Here is a 16,945-nt window from a genome sequence, read left to right as displayed (position 1 = left end):
TGCTTATTTCTTGTATTTTGTGTGTGTGTGTGTGTGTGTGTCTTTTCGGTATTATCTTTTTTTGCTATAAAAAAAATCTAGAGTTCCTCAACCTACAAAAGAGCATAATGATTCAATGATTCCTAAACAATAAATATTATATTTTAATGTGTTAACAATCCAAAACAAAGTTATCAAATTGTGCGTGCATGTGTGCATATGTATACACGCAGTCAGATACCATGATGATTAGCATGAAATAAAAGTCTATATAGATGTACAAAACTTCCAGGTTTTTTTACATTATTAAAATTTACATATATTATAGGAAGACAAACTTCTACTTGAGAGCCAGCTTATTTTGGCTACAGCCGAGCCTTTGTGTCTTGATCCTTCAGTAGCAGTAACCTGCACAACAAACAGACTCCTCTATAACAAGCAGAAGATGAACACTCGCCCAATGAAACGGTAATAATTAATCTGTTATATGTCAGGACATATATTAACCTGTTTAGAATTGTACAGATTACTTTATAGAAAAAATAAGAAAAATCATGCACTAACATGTTGTTTGTTCATAACCATAATAAAATTCATTTAAATTAAACAAACTTTGAAACTCTTTGGAAATTGTTGTTTTACTTCTAATACATGAACATTTTAAGAAGGACTCTTGGAAAAAATGTTTTTAGGGAAAGTCAAAAGTTTGTCTTTTAACCGTGTCAGTTATTACTTGTAATCTGAATCTTATTAAGTACTTGTTCTGTGTAAAGCTTTTGCAATCTCTTCCAAATAGGAAATGCTCTAAGGCCTAGTAAGTCATGGATTATACTATATTGCAGCTGGTAATATATTAAATGTATATGTAATGTGTATATATGTAATATATGCACATGGATTATTTTCTTACAATGCCATACTGAATTAATACCAAATTGTATTGCTCCATAAGAGAGCAATACATATTTTTGCCATGGCTTATAATCAAAATGTGAGCTGAGGCAGACAGCAGCTGTGAACAATGTTAAATATGAGTATATGATGTTAAAAATGTTTCATCTTAAACCTTCCCTGCACTTCTTTGCCAAAAGATGAATCAAAGACTGTGGTTCACCAGGATAATATTTCACAGGTTTTATTCTATAAACATGGGATCTTATTTTCATGACCTGACTTTAATTTATAAATTAGAAAAAAATATTCAACTATATAACAGATTAAAATCCAGCAAAATTAATGTGATTTTCTATTGCTTAAATGGTTCAACAAACTTAGAGCGTCAGTGTCATGCAGAAGGTCTTGATCCTGTAAACATTTATGCACAAGCTTAATTTTAAATAATCAGTGTAATTGTTCATGTGCTTAAATTTAAGCATGTGTATAATTGTTTGAAGATTAGCGTCTGAATGGTTTTAAGAGCAGTGTGGTGCCAAACTACTATACAATCTGTTAGAATAGCTTCATTTCTGAGTATGGTTGTGTTCACAACTATTTTACAGTAGCCTGATATGGTTCACTGTTATTTTACAAAGAAATATATATATGTATGCTCAGTAATATATGAAATATGTAAATAATCTGCTAGAATTACAAAGTAGGTGTCAAAATGGATATTAGGTTCTCAAGTGTGCAAAGATTAGCTATATAAATTCATATGCTAGCTTCAGTATGATTATAATTAGTAGCCTTCATAACTACAAGTGTATGGTATAATACTAACATAGTTAAGGATCCTGTCTGTGCTGGAGAGGATGGGAGCACTGTCATATTTTTTAATGTAATTTTAACTTTTTGTAGGTTTTGCACAAAGGTTTGGCAAGATGAAATAAATTGAACAATATTCAGTTTTTAATACGTTTTTTGTAATATTTTAACTCTTGCCAAAATTCACAAAATTCTTCCATCCTAATTTTTATTCCAAGAATATTTGCCACAAATATTGCTCATAAGAACAATAACATGTTTAAAAGTAGATGGATCATAATTATGTGTTATGCAACAACATAAAAGATGACCATTTAAAAAGCATATTGCACAGCACATCTTTTCGTTGCAATGTGACTGGCCATTTCCTGTGTGTATTAGCACACATGTGGTAGCATGTTTCAGTCCTGTTGTTTTACACACACATTTCTCAATATACCGTAGGTGTTTCAAGAGATATTCCAGGTCATCTCTGAATCGGCAGCAGGATGTGGCACATTATCCAACTCCACCTCAGCTCAGAATACTTGACTACTTACAGAAAAGAAAGGAAAGGAAAGGAGCCCAGCAGTATGACCTCAAAATTTCTAAAGCTGGAAATGTAAGTACATTGCAAGTTAGAATGGGGAACATTATTATTCATTTATTTATCGTTAACCATTAGAATACAGATGCTCACATTATATTGTACTTTTTCCCTACCTCTCAGTGTGTAGATATGTGGAAACAGAACCCTTGCTACTTGACTGCACCTTCTGAAGTTGATGTGAGTTCAATTGTTTCTAATCACATTTGGGTCAGTAAAAATTTCACTTAGTCACCATTTTATGTATCAAGCAGGAAGATAAATGGTAAAGCAGTGAGCAGTGATGGCCGTCTTTGGGACATTGTGCTGAGCTTGGGAACAGTGCCTTTGGGAGCAGCTGCTAGAATGCAGTTGCTTCACTCTCAATGTGATGGGATCCCGCACTCATCCCACAATGTGAGCCACACTCTTAGGCAATAGATTTTTCATAGCTAAATAAAGCTCTGCTAAATCTATTTAAAGATTATGAGAATTCCTCAATGAAAGCATTAGAGCAAAGTAACAGAAGTATGAAATCATTAAGTCTCTTCTCTACACTTGTTTCAAATGCATTATATTCTGATATCTGCTTTTGCTTTTAAGGTGGAAAAATATGCCAAAGTGGAAAAGTCTGTCAAACCCGATGACTCTCAACCTACTGTCTGGCCAGCACATGTGAGTAATTTAGACTTCTGGCCAACCTTTTCTCCCCCTAGTTAAGATGCTGCTTCTGTCAACAAAATGTAAATGAGATCATAAAGAACATTTTTTTTCTACAATCTCTATAAAAATTTGGAAGGGAAATTGTCATGGGGAAGTGTAATTTCGCACATTGGTGCATTGGGATGATTATCAAGCTAAAAGAATAACTATAATTTATTACTCATTGGCACACAAAATAGTAAAAAATAATTTACTCTTAAATTCCAGTCCTTCACCTCAGTTTTGTAGTGTGAGTATGATGCAATGGAATTTTGGCTTTGCCAGCACTGCCTACCCACATGGCAATAATCAGCTAGCCAAAGTACTGTAATTTCCCTGTATAATAGCAGGACACTGGGAATCTGCTGCCACTACTGTAGTAACAAAAATGTAATAATTTACAGGAAGCAGTGTTTCTTGCTTTCAATACACCTTTGTTTTGTTTCTAATTCTCATGTAATGGGTGAGTCAGGAGAGCTGCCTTTACAGTAATAACTCTTGCAGTGGATTCTGGAAGGGAGGTCATAGAACCATACAGTTAGAAGGGACCACAAGGGTCATCTAGTCTAACCCCTGTAGCACGTTAACACATAGGGCTATTTTAGGCAGAATGCTCTACAGGTTTTTTTCCTTCACTGTCCCAGTGAAACCTATAGATCAGCTGCAAATTGCATGATCCAATACACAAGAAAAGGCTTAAGTTAATTAGAAATCAGTTGATGGATTCTTTATAATGGAACCACCAACATACTGTGCGCTCTTTATCTTCAGCATCCATCTCTTTGTCCTTGCAGGTTACTTTATGTTACCAAAATCTACCATCTTGGCAGTATGCTTTTCTTGTAATACCTAATTTTCATCCCTATGGCATCCTATTCAACCATTGTTCTGTGTTGTGTATATAACTACTTTTAGGTATTTGCAGTGTTGTAGCTGTGTTGGCCCCTAGATATCAGAGAGACAAGGTGGGTGAGATAATACCATTTACAGTTGGTCCAATAAAAGATATTCCCTCACCCACCCTGTGTGTCTGCTTTTAGATGTGTTTCTTCTGTCTGCACTTTCAGTATTTATCATAAATAGATATGGGTTCTCTGTATTTCTTGTTTTTTAAGTAACTTGTTTATCTCTCCCATCCTATTCTATTAGTTATTTCTTCTGGAAATCATTTTCCATTCCTGCTGAGCAAAGTGACATTTAGGGACTACTAGATTGTGTTACTTGCAATTTGTATTTTGTGGACTTCTGACATATATTGATCAGCCTTTCAGTTGACTTGTTTTTGAAAAGATTCTACGTATAATGTTGTTCTGTCTTTTAGGAGATAAGAGATGATTATGTGTTTGAATGTGAAGTTGGTAATCAACTTCAGAAAACAAAACTGACCATTTTTCAGTCCCTTGGTAATCCGCTGTACTATGGTAAAATACAGACGTTCAAAGGCAGTGAGGAGAATGATAGCCCAGTAACTCCATCACAGTAAGTAGCGTGTATATTTTAAAAGGTTTATATTATGATAACTGAGGAAAAACCAGACGAATTTAGCTGCTTAGATCATACTGACAAATGTGTACTTAATTACACTAGAAAACTAAAAATGTGTGTTTTAAGGATTTCATTTCAGAAATTTAAAAATATCTAACCCACATGTGCCAATGTCATCTTAAAAAGAAAAGTAGTAAATTGTGTAATGAACAAATTCAAATACAACCACAAGAATCTCATATCTTCCCACATTAAAGTTATATTGGAACAAAATCTCAATTTGGAGGGACAGTTGAAGACATTTCCATGACACAGTTCCAGTGGTGTTCCTATTTTCAGTACTTACATTGTGGTAGTGCTGAAAATGTGTCTGACACTGTACAAACATATAGGAAGGGACACAGTCCTTTATCCAAAGAGTCTACAGTCTACATGAACAAGGATGATGACTGGTATATATGTTCATAATTTTGTTTTAAAATATATTGACTATATATAGCTGGCTGCAATGGTCTCTTTACCTGCCCGTTGTTAGTTCTTATTTTAGGCTCCAGTCTTGCAAGGTGCTCTGGATACTTCACCCCTGCACCTGCACAGACTTCCATTGATTTCAGTGGGATGTAAGGGTCTTCCCACTTGCACAAAGCAGCTAGCATGATCAGGTTTTGTTAACTGCTACTATTTTGTATTGTTACCTAGTGTTTAATCCTTCTCTCTTGCTTTTTAATTTGAACCATTTCATACTGCCAAGTTTTAGTTATTTTTAACCCTTATCTCCATCTATGCCTGTTTATTTTATAGAGCTTTATGCTAATCTTAAAAAGTCACTGAAGGTTGTGCACTGGAACTGGAAGGTTGTGCACTGAAACGGAAGTTTTTGATTGAAATTGGCTCCTTTGAAAATACCAGTTTGATGCACAATATTAAGAACTTATTTGGATTTGGTTCCCTAAGTATCTTTGGCTCCATTTGAAAATTCCAGCCTCAAAAGTCAGGGATGCAAAAAATGTAGTCCCCTTATTTTCCTGTAAAGTAGTTTGCTTTTTGAATCCATGGAAACAACATGAATAATTCTAAAGTAACCCTAGCAATTCTCATTGAAAATGTCTAATCTGAATGTAATGAAATACATTTTTCAGTAAAAAGTGAACACGAATAACAAACAAGAAATATTTTATTTAGAGCTACATCTTGTGAGAAAGCATGATTGGAATAATGAGAGAAATCAGGAAAACTAAATATTTCCTTTAACATTTTAGTGCTTTGGTGTTTCTTGACATACACCAAAATCACACTCTCACTGCGTCTGAAATCCTCTCCACACCTTGAATCTGCGTGAGCCAGAAGAAGCAATAGATTGGTCATATTTCCCAGGAGAACTGTACAAAGAGAGAAAAAATAGTAGATTACTGGAAAAAACCTGGAAGATCTGTAATCCTTGATTTATATTGATTATAATTTCCATGCTAATTGCCTAATTTGGTCTGAATTGGACCAAAAACTTCCCTTAAGGGTTATGGGTATTACATTAAAATTATATTAGTGAAACAGATTTCATGTTCTATTTTTAAAATATATTTATTTCAAACTGAATCCTTCTTTCTTAGCAATATGAATAGCTAATTGCTGGAGCTCTTACATTTTTTCCTTATATGAACAAATTGTTACATTTGTTTATTAAATGGTAAACCAAATGTATAATGCCATGGTGCTTAATACAAACAATATGGAATGCTACTTTTAACAGCATAGAATCTATAGCAAACTGCTACTTCCTGTTTTTAGGTATATAAAACTGGTATTATTTTGTATTTTACACTGGTGTAGATCAGGGGTCAGCAACCTTTCAGAAGTGGTGTGCCGAGTCTTCACTTATTAACTCTAATTTAAGGTTTCACATGCCTGTAATGCATTTTAATGTTTTTAGAAGGTCTCTTTCTATAAGTCTGTAATATACAACTAAACTATTGTTGTATATAAAGTAAACAAGGTTTTTAAAATGTTTGAGAAGCTTCATTTAAAATTAAAATGCAGAGCCCCCCAGATGGGTGGCCAGGATCAAGCAGTGTGAGTGCCACTGAAGATAAGTTTGCGTACCGCCTTTGGCACACATGCCATAGGTTGCCTACCCCTGGTGTAGATTCACTCTTAAAGAGATGTTATCACAGTAAAACCCCAAAATCCTTGTCAACCTTAATTGTGTCCCTCTAAATATATTGTATTAGTGATTATGAAGCAGGGTTAAGTGTTTTTATACTTTCAGAAGTCTCCAGCCCACCAAGTAAAACTTAAGTGTTAACTTTTCTCGTCAATTAGCTGGCAGCAGAGAGTCCCGTTCCAAAAGTGGGTGGTTTCTTTGCTGTTTTTCAGAGTTGTGATCTTTGAGGAAAGCTCTTGAATTCCAAAAATAATAACTACATTGTTTTATGTTTTACATTTAGGTTCCTTATTGGTTCCAAGACTGATGCTGAAAGGTAAGTAGTTCATATCTTTCTTTTTTTACAGCCCGAGTTTATCCCTTTCAGCCCTAACGTACCTTACTTTCTTTACCATGGAGGTAATGGCATGTGACATGGATATTGAATAGAAACAGTCAAGATCTGCAACAAGACTAAAAATGTCGCACTTCTTGCACTTTACATTTGTGGGAAGGGTGGGGGAAAGACAGTAACTCCACACACCTTGTCTCATTTTTCTGTTAAATTCTGGACCATACTATGCCTTTGGATGAACCCATCAGAGGTAGCCTGGTGAGAGAATTTGGCCCTGAGACTTTGTACAAGTAAATTTGCTATCAAGTATAGCTTTAAAGAGAGTGGTTCTTTTGAACTTTAACTGTAGTGTCAAACTTCTTCTAGAAATCAATTGAATATTTTTTATTCAAGCAATACTGATTTAGCATTGTGATAAGTATTCTGTCACTCCTAGAGCAAGAAGAAAACTATTCCCCCCCCCCCCAATATATTTTAGCTATAGAAGGTTTACGGTTGTCTGCTGTGGTTCATTATAAAACATAAAGTAGACTTCTCCCATACTCAGTGGATTTCTCCAGACCGATGTTTCTCAACCTTTTCAGGTTGGTAACCCTTAATTCAAAGTCAAAAAATTTCACAACCTCCTTGCATTTATTATAAAAGTAGGAGTGAAAAATGTAACAATGATAAGCCTATATACTTTATTTGTGTTTCAAGAGACTGACTGAATACTTGACCTTGAGGGGTAAGGGTGTCATGGCAGTACTGGGGAGAGATTTTCTTTGCTTTCGAGTGTAATGGGATTTTCAATGGCTCGCAACAGCCCTGATTGCCTTTGGTGACCTCACTGGGGATCGCAACCCACTGGTTGAGAAGCAGTGCTCCACACAAGTGGATATTTTATTCTTCAGACTGATAGAAAAAATTAAAATATTGTGGTATCAGCTGTCTCTGTAAGGGAGTTTATACTTCTATACAATGTTGTTCTGTTGCAGATCAGTTTACTGAAGTTTAAAGTAAAACTGAATCACAATTCAAACCATTTTATCTAAGTGCTTGCAGTTTACATTTCAGAATAGTGAAACAGTAGTAAGTAGGCAAAGAAAATTTAGAATATAATAAAGTTAATCTACATCTCGAACAAAGAGTATAATGTTAAAAATAGGGCAAAATTGTTAATGCTTTTTCAAATCCTGTGCTGAAGTCCTTTAGTGGTGTATTTCAGGGTAGTGAACCAATACCAGGAACTAGTTCAAAGTGAAGCTAAATGTCCAGTGAAGATGGTTCATAATTCAGGTGGATCTGTCAACCTAAGTCATCTTTCTCCAGGGAAGGAAATGGAAGTGAGTTTGCTCAATGTTTCTTCTTTACATTTACAATTGCTTATTGAGTAATTATAGTTCCCTAAAGGGTCTCAAAGAACAAACATCTGTCTGAAGTTTTTAAACCTACTGTTATTACAAGTCTGTAATGGAAGAGATTAGAGAAAAATGTTTTTCTGAGATTTTTTTTTTTAATGTCTTTCATAATGCTATGTATAGTCAGTTTCAGTGATTTGCTATAGTCCATTTTTTGAGTTTATCTAGGTCTTTCATACAGCAGCAGAGCAGAGAAAAGCATTTTTAAAGGGAACTTGGAGGCAGGCGTAGTGCCTGAACTGTTAACTCTTCATAAAAATGGTTTGGAGTTTTTTTATTAGATTTCAAAATGACAACATCCTTCTAAGGCAGGGGTCAGCAACCTTTCAGAAGTGATGTGCCGAGTCTATTAATTCACTCTAATTTAAGGTTTCATGTGCCAGTAATAACATTTTAACGTTTTTAGAAGATCTCTTTCTAGAAGTCTATAATATATAACTAAACTATTTTTGTATGTAAAGTAAATAAGATTTTTAAAATGTTTAAGAAGCTTCATTTAAAATTAAATTAAAATGTAGAGCCCCCTGGACTGCTGGCTAGGACCCGGGCAGTGTGAGTGCCACTGAAAATCTGCTCGCGTGCTACCTTTGGCTCGCGTCCCATAGGTTGCCTACCCCTGTTCTAAGGGATACGTGCTCTTGGGGTGTATTCCTCTGTGCATGTCTGACAGGAGTTCCCATAGCTGAAAGTTTGGTGCTGATGGATCCATCAGGCCACGTGTTTTGTTATCTCTGCTGAGCATTTTAGATTGATCCCACTACTGTAGTTCTTTTTTTACCTCAGCTAGCATTTGCTGCTTTGCTGGTCCTTTCCTCCTGTCTTATCTATGTTCTCCCCTATGGTATCCCTTCTTTTTAAATAGATAAATAAAGCTGTCCAGTTTGTTAACCATGAACTAAGTTCTGCCGGAGTCAGCAGAGTCATAGCAAGGAAGCAACAGATCACCTTCTTTTTTGACTATCTAATCCTCTGTGGATGGTAAAGCAGTTATCTTGAGTAGTGAAGAAAAGAGTTTGAAAAAGTAAAAATAAAAACTAAGTCTTTAGGGTTATCATCAACAGGCACTTAAAGGATTTTTAAAGAAAAAATAGAAGCGCATAAAAGGAGAATGGTGTCTATTTGCTTTTCAGAGCCATTAAAGACCACACAATTATATACTTTGTAAAATACAAAGAGCTAAGCATCAGCTCTTAGCATTTGTGCCCAACTTGAAAAGAACTTCAAAGGAACCATAATTCAGCTCAGAAAAATTTTGAAATTACTCTTCTAACTTTTTGTAGTGAGGTGGTTAATTTTATAGTTAAAGTTAATTTAGGTGTTTTTTCTAGGGCACTGAAGAAGGCTGACTTAATTTCCTCTGTCACAGTCTTTTGGCTCCTTTGACAGGGAGGGAAAATATCAAGCACTAATTTTATTAAGAATAAGAAAAATAAATATGCAAATAATAAATTGAGTTTTTGAAGTTGTATATCTGATATTGTCTTCTGTGTGTTTTGTCATCTGCCTGAACCTGAAAGCATAGACACTATGTTTATAGGCAGCAAAGAATCCTGTGGCGCCTTATAGACTAACAGACGTTTTGGAGCATGAACTTTCATGGGTGAATACCCACTTCGTCAGATGCATCTGACGAAGTGGGTATTCACCCACCAAAGCGCATGCTGCAAAACGTCTTTTAGTCTATAAGGTGCCACAGGATTCTATGCTGCTTTTACAGATCCAGACTAACACGGCTACCCCTCTGATACTTGACACTATGTTAATAATACTTCTTTTATTCTGAATTTATACTCCAGGCATGTAAATTAAATATTTGGCCTTTATCTTTAAATTTGTTTTCCGTGCAACAGATTGTCTGACAATCTGAACTAGTAGTTGCCTGGATCTAGATGCAATTACGGCCAACTTCTAGGTAGCCTGCCATTTGTAATTCAGGACTACACATTTGAATAGCTTTAAGGCAATACTTGAACTTTATTAATTCGTCTTAAAAGAATTCTGTTCGTAATTTGTAATTGGTAAAAACAAAAAGCAGAACACCTTCATTCTAAATATAATGGTGCAATCATCGCAAAACTTCCGTCAGTTTCAGTGGAGCCAGGATTTCACCCAAGTATTTATATTCCTGTTCCCATGCTCTGATTCTGTACCCTGAATCCCGAGTGGGTCAGGACTGACAGACAAATTTATCGGTAAGACCAAGTTTTCCTTTCTCTCAAGAGTATGTCTGTCATTCTTCTGCTCCTGGGATGTCATTAACAATGAATTCAGGATAGGGAATGAAGCAATATAATTCCCATTGTTTGTTTTATTTTAATTTTGCCAGCGGTTTGGAGGCCTTTCCTGGCAAAAACTGCATCTGAAAAGGGTCACAGATTGTGTTTCTAATGTCTCCCACAAAGGGAGACAACTTCCTGAAAATTGCTTTACTTTAGAATGCTAATATAAATGCTTTCATTTAATAGTTACTAATTTCTAGCATGTATGATGTGATCTCAGATTGGGCTAATATATCTTGAATTTCTGTTTCTTCTTAGCAGCCAGAAAGTCTATCAGGGTCCGTGCAGTCTTCAGTATTGGGGAAAGGTGTAAAACATCGACCTCCTCCTATCAAACTACCTTCAAGTTCAGGAAGTAGTTCTTCAGGTAAATACTTTTTAGCTCTTTATCGTCTCCCTCCTCCTGTCTGTTTCCCTTATTTTGAAGTGTGAGGTTTAACTACTTAATGTAATTTTAAATATAATGTAAAAACTTTACCTCTATAGGTCATGGAGAGCGTTTTTCAAAGCTGATCTTACTGCTTTCTGATTAAACAGTATTGTTCAAGGATGTATATAATGGAAAATATTCTAACATCCCTCCACAGAACCATAACGTCTGTTAATTGTGCTTTTTCAGGTAATATTTTTAGTCCACAGCAGTCAAGTGGCCACCTAAAATCCCCAACTCCTCCTCCTCCTTCTAAGCCTCCCAGTCTTTCTCGGAAACAGTCTATGGATCTTAGTCAAGTTAGCATGCTTTCTCCAGCTGCCATGTCTCCTGCGAGCTCTTCACAAAGTGAGTCACGAACTAAATTCTCCATTAAATCTTAGGCTTTTGCATAATGCTTATTGAGATAAACGTAACCAGTGGAATAGTGAAACTTAAATGTACAGTATACTCTAAATTGTATAAGTTGTGCAAAGCTTCAGGCAGGTCTCTTGTTGACTGTATGTATTTTATGTTTACTGTAATTGTGTTTGTTTTTCTGTATATATATGTATGCACCCTTTGTGTATACGTTTTAATACATTTTATGCGACCAGTATGATTCTCTTTTTTTAAAAAGCCTGATAGCTAATGTGACAATATAAGATTCCAAAGTGTGGTTCTTTCCTCCAGTGTAAAAATAACAGTATATGAGACCAATTTGCATTTACGTAATTTAAGCAACTGATTCTTTTTAAATGTCATAGGAGCTGATACAGTTGTATCTCTATGTATGTATATAACCTGATCAGTCCCAAGGTGGTGATACAATAAACTATGAGATGATTTTTTAAAACACTCCAACACTGTTTTACAAATCATTGCTGATTACTAACGTGTAATAATGATTATTATAGCACCATAATGTAAGGTGTTAAAAAGTAATTTTCTACAATGAGTGACATCTAAGTTTGATTTTTTTTAATTAAGAATGACAGGATTATTGTAATTATAGATCATAAACAATTTTTAAAATATGCGTCTTGAGGCCTTTCGTGAACAGATTTGTACAGCAAAAGAAACCACAGCTATAGTTTTCCATTTTTTTTTATGAATAATTGCACACTGAACATTTCCGTATGCTGCACAGTGATATACTATGTTTTTTGCATTAAATAGTTTAAAATCTTCTGGATAGCTCAAAAGGTGTAATTTTTCTGCCTTCTTGTTTTGCACAAAGAAAAACATAAGAAAGATTTTATAAATTTTCTGACAGTTCTATTCACACCTTTTTTATGTTGCTCGTATGGATTATGTAAATCTACTGCACACAGTTGTTACTGTAAGTAAAGCTCTGGTCACAGCTTTTGGACATTCACATTTCTTTCCTTTCTTTCTGCAGGACATGAAAGCTAAAAAAGAGAACACCTCAAGAGCTTTTTGGGTTTTTTTACTTTTTCTGTTTTTTGTTTTTTCTATTGTTAAACTGTGCATACTGCATTCACAACAAATTTATCTATACATTCTACATTTAAGCAGAAGGAATTACACAGTAACTTTTAAAGATGCAGTATTATCTCCTGCAAAAAGCATTTACTTTATTTTTTCTTTTGTGATTTGACTGAAATCTGGCAAATACAGTTATCGATATCTATTTGATAGAATTTAGATGGTTACCTTTGACCCCATTTGATCACTGAAGCTGTTATCTGTTCTTTGTTGAATCTGTTGTTTTCATATGTTTTAGCATGATGCTGTTATACAGACAGTACATACAGCCTATATAGTTGACATTTTAGAACCAAAACCATTAACTGGGTTAAAATGGTCACTCAAAAAATTGTACTGCATTGACTTAAAAATATTTCCAACAGAGTCATGATTTAATGCACTAGAAATTTTAAAAGGGCTTAATGGACGATACAAATTTATGTTTTGGTTAAAGAGTTAAGCATGGCAATGGGATATCTGTGTGATATACTGCATCTTTAATAATGAGCGAGTGCAGCAACACTCGTGTGTCGTGTAGAAATTAACACTTGCAGTTTACTGCTTTAAAAAACTGGAACAAATTGTCAGTGCTAAATAAGATTCCATTAACCTTATTTTACAAAAGGACTGGCCTTTTATAACAAACTAGCACTTTTTATTTTTCTCAATGAGCAGGGTCTGGAACTCCTAAACCATCTACTCCTACTCCAACCAACACCCCTTCATCGACCCCACACCCTCCTGACGCTCAGAGCTCAACTCCTATTACCCCTTCTGCCACCCCTACTCCCCAAGATTCAGGCTTCACCCCTCAGCCCACTTTGTTAACCCCGTTTGCTCAGCAGCAAATGTCTCTGAGCCAGGCATTGCCTGTAATGACCATTCCTCTTTCCACCATGGTAACATCCATTACTACAGGAACCACCTCCACCCAGGTCATGGCAAACCCTGCAGGACTTAACTTCATCAATGTAGTGGGCTCTGTGTGGTAAGTTCACTTTATTTTAGTCGCTTCTTAACAACCTGCCTTATGCTGATTTACAGAAATGTTCAATATTCATTAAGCCAGGTTTTATTCAAGATGTCCAATGGAAATATATTGTTTCACCCTGTAATGGCATAATTCAGTTAATGCAGTTTTGAGAGGTGCTCAGACAGAAGAAACCCAGTATTTGAATGCTGATGAAGTTGAAAGAGAACCACTGAACTGTGTACTTTGAGTTTGAAAGATGCGTAGGGTTTAATTACACTAGTGCTTACCTAGCTACAAAAGCTATAATACCTCTTGACATTTTGTTCTTACAATTTTTCCACTTGAATGTTATCTTTTTATTAATCATTATGAGAGGAGATGGAATATGCAAACCATTCCAAATTAAAAATAATTAGACAGAATTCTGTGTAAAAGCCCCTGTGAGTGAAACACTGTGTCTAAAATTTTTATAAGAACTTAAGAATGGCCAAAGGTCCATCTAGCCCAGTATTCTGTCTTCCGACAGTGGCCAATGCCAGGTGCCCCAAAGGAAATGAACAGAACAGGTAATCTGCAAGTGATCTGTCCCTTGTCATCCATTCCCAGTTTCTGGCAAACAAAGACTAGGGACACTGTCCCTGCCCATGCTGGCTAATAGGCACTGATGGACCTATCCTGCATAAATGTATCTAGTTCTTTTTTGAACACTGTTATAGTCTTGGCCTTCACAACATCCTCTAGCAAAGAGTTCAACAGGTTGACTGTGTGTTGTATAAAAAAAATACTTGTTTTTGTATGTTTTAATCCTGTTGCCTATTAAATGGAACATCAGTGAATTTGATTTATGAGTACTTAATTTTATTAAGCATTCTTACACTTATTCTGAGACTTAAATATTATTCTGTATTTTTTAAAAGCACTTCTTCCAACAGTGGAATTTATTCTGTTATAATCAAGGTAGATTTCTATTAACTTAAAGTAGCTTTCGCTGTCTGCTGTGTAAAACACAGAGTGCACCCTAACGATGTCAGATGTGTGAATTACTCATCTGAACTCTCCAGCAGCAACTCATCACTCCAAATCCATTAAACAGACTTTTTCAACTTGCTGAAGGAAAACATGAGCCTGCTGTCCAGCTTTTATGTCCTGTCAGTGCTGCTGTATTTAAGGTTGTGTTAGTCTTTGTATTTGGAAACACTGCAGGCTTAGAATAAAAGAACCTATACACTTTATTCTTCCCGTGATCATTGATATCACAGTAAGTTCTGTGCACAGAACGAGGGTAGAATATGGACCTGTATATTCCAAATCCTAGGTACTTTATGATAATCCTTTATGTGTTTTTCTAAATGTCTGGGTTGTGGAGAACACATAGCACGTTTCACACTCAGCTGTAATGTTCATTTAATGTTAGTTTGTGATGAATTAATCAATAGGGTGACTGTAAATGTTCTGATCAGTCACCTTAAACATAACCTCATTCAGAGAATACTGTTGATTGTTTTGTTGAAGACTGGAAGGCAAAAATCTAGTTGTTCACACACATTTGTTCCACTTGGATTTAATGTGTTTTCTTTCCTCTTCTACAGTGGAGCACAGACATTGATGAGTGGCCCAAACCCTATGCTGGGGTGTAATACTGGTGCCATAACCCCTGCAGGTATAAATCTGAGTGGCATTTTGCCATCAGGAGGTCTGGTGCCAAGTTCACTGCCAGGTGCAATGCAGTCTGCTTCTCAAGCAGGTTAGTATGAATCGCCTAAAAAGCTGTCATGAGGAACATTCAGATCAGGTTAAATAGCAAAAGCCCTTTAACCACAGTGGGCAGAAGAGTTCCACAGGAATTTCTCTGCGCCAATGAATGGATAGTGTGTACATTCAGGCTTGAATCCCCAAAGGGACTTAGGCATTGCAACACTCAGGTGCCTAGAAATCACAAGAACAACATTGACATCCACAAGGCCTAAGTTAGGCAGCTAGACTCCCTATGCAATGAAGGGGGGAAAATATGTGCTTAAGAATGGGATCCACAAAAGCCAGCATACTAGATGGGAAGCTGCCTAACTAGCCAATGGGAGAGTCTGATGAGAGGAGTTTGTCTTAAACCCCTCCCTAGCGGGAGGAAGAGGTGGTAGCCCTGTGGAGATAGCACTCATCCAGAATGTGGGAGACCCAGGTTCCCTTCCCATCCCAGCTGATGGGGAGAAAGGATTTGAAGAGGAGGGTCTTCCATGTCCTTAACCACTAGGCTTTGGAACCGTCTGCCTTAGTCTCTCATGTCAAAGCTGTGTTTCACTGTGGATAGATAATTATAGTCATTGGAGCATGGGGACTTGGACCCAGGGTTAGCTACTACCTGGGTAAGTGTGCTATCTGCCAGGCAGTAGGGTCATTCTCTCTCTGGCCCAATGACTGTTTATCCAAAGTGAACCCTCACCTGGAGAGACTGAGGATGAGCCCACATCAGAATAACACAGTTATTTGGTTAGAGCACTCTCCTGAGAGGTGGGAAACCCATGTTCAAATCTTTTCTAGCCCTCAGGCAGAGAGGAGAATGAACCTAGGTCTCACACATCCCAAGTGAGTGCTCTAACCACTGTGCTAGAAGTTATAAGTGAGGTGGCCCTGCCACTGCTGGATTTTGAATGGAGCCTGATCTGGCAGGTGTGTTCTGAGTAGGTTTGGATCAGGCCCAAAGGCAAGATAGGCATTTGCTTGCCTCTCTTTTCCTGGTTTGCAGATAACACTGGGGCAGAGGTATGCAACATATGTGAGATGTGCATGACCAGAGGCAGAAACTTAGATGCCTAGGCAACTTTTACATTTAGATGGCAGCTGAGGGGGGCTGGTGTTGTAGATTGCAGTGGCACCTAAATCTGAGCTGCTGGCACCTAATCCCTTTTAGGATGTAGGCCTCACTGAATTTGGGGATGATCTCTACATTCTTAGCCCCCAGGTCAGCTGAGGTTGAGTGTGTCTGAAGTAGTTATCTTAAGGGGCTAGGTTAGGGTTGCCACCTTTCTACTCGCACAAAAATGAACACTCTTGCCCTGCCCCTCATCCGAGGCCCCACTCTTTCTTCAAGGCCCACCCCCCTGCTCACTCCATCCCTCCCCCCCCATCGCTTGCTCTCCCCACCCTTTGTCACTCACTCATTTTCACCGGGTTGGCTCCAGAGGTTGGGGTGCAGAAGGGATGAGGTCTCTGGCTGGGGGTGCGGGCTCCAGGGTGGGGCCAGAAATGAGTTCAGGGCGTGGGAGGGGGCTCCAGACTAGTGCAGGGGGATGTGAGGGCTCTGACTTGGGGTGCAGGTTCTGAGGTGGGGCTGAGGATAAGAGGTTTGGGGTGTAGGAGGGTGCTCCAGGCTGGGACGAGGAGTTCGGAGAGTGGGAGGAAGATCAGGTCAGGGGGTTGGGGCGCCAGGGGGTGAGGGCCCTAGTTGGGAGTGTGGGGGCTGGGGATGAGG

The 16,945-nt window shown here is 37.2% G+C and overlaps 2 protein-coding genes across 26 annotated transcripts in view; one reads left to right on the top strand and one right to left on the bottom strand.

Annotated features, from left to right (window-relative positions):
• Window positions 1-16,945, top strand: part of SUPT20H (SPT20 homolog, SAGA complex component) — a 59,529-nt gene that overhangs the window by 31,154 nt on the left and 11,430 nt on the right. For 15 of the 25 annotated variants that reach the window (XM_030563508.1, XM_030563635.1, XM_030563608.1 and 12 more), the window contains 11 exons: window positions 308-447; window positions 2,128-2,284; window positions 2,393-2,449; window positions 2,852-2,923; window positions 4,272-4,429; window positions 6,877-6,909; window positions 8,135-8,252; window positions 10,865-10,973; window positions 11,226-11,384; window positions 13,182-13,494; window positions 15,069-15,223. In XM_030563508.1, the coding sequence (XP_030419368.1) occupies window positions 308-447; window positions 2,128-2,284; window positions 2,393-2,449; window positions 2,852-2,923; window positions 4,272-4,429; window positions 6,877-6,909; window positions 8,135-8,252; window positions 10,865-10,973; window positions 11,226-11,384; window positions 13,182-13,494; window positions 15,069-15,223 (1,471 nt within the window). The remainder of the gene's footprint in view (window positions 1-307; window positions 448-2,127; window positions 2,285-2,392; window positions 2,450-2,851; window positions 2,924-4,271; window positions 4,430-6,876; window positions 6,910-8,134; window positions 8,253-10,864; window positions 10,974-11,225; window positions 11,385-13,181; window positions 13,495-15,068; window positions 15,224-16,945) is intronic. The other 10 variants (XM_030563702.1, XM_030563685.1, XM_030563693.1 and 7 more) reach the window with 5 other exon arrangements.
• The window catches only part of EXOSC8 (exosome component 8), a 48,160-nt gene continuing 35,685 nt past the window's right edge, over window positions 4,471-16,945 (bottom strand). The window contains exon 11 of the mRNA XM_030563723.1: window positions 4,471-5,814. Within this exon, the coding sequence (XP_030419583.1) occupies window positions 5,543-5,814 (272 nt within the window). The 3' untranslated portion in view covers window positions 4,471-5,542. The remainder of the gene's footprint in view (window positions 5,815-16,945) is intronic.

This window comes from Gopherus evgoodei, chromosome 1, assembly GCF_007399415.2.
Source record: "Gopherus evgoodei ecotype Sinaloan lineage chromosome 1, rGopEvg1_v1.p, whole genome shotgun sequence".
NCBI lineage: Eukaryota > Metazoa > Chordata > Testudines > Testudinidae > Gopherus > Gopherus evgoodei.
This window is presented reverse-complemented; position numbering and strand designations above follow the sequence as displayed.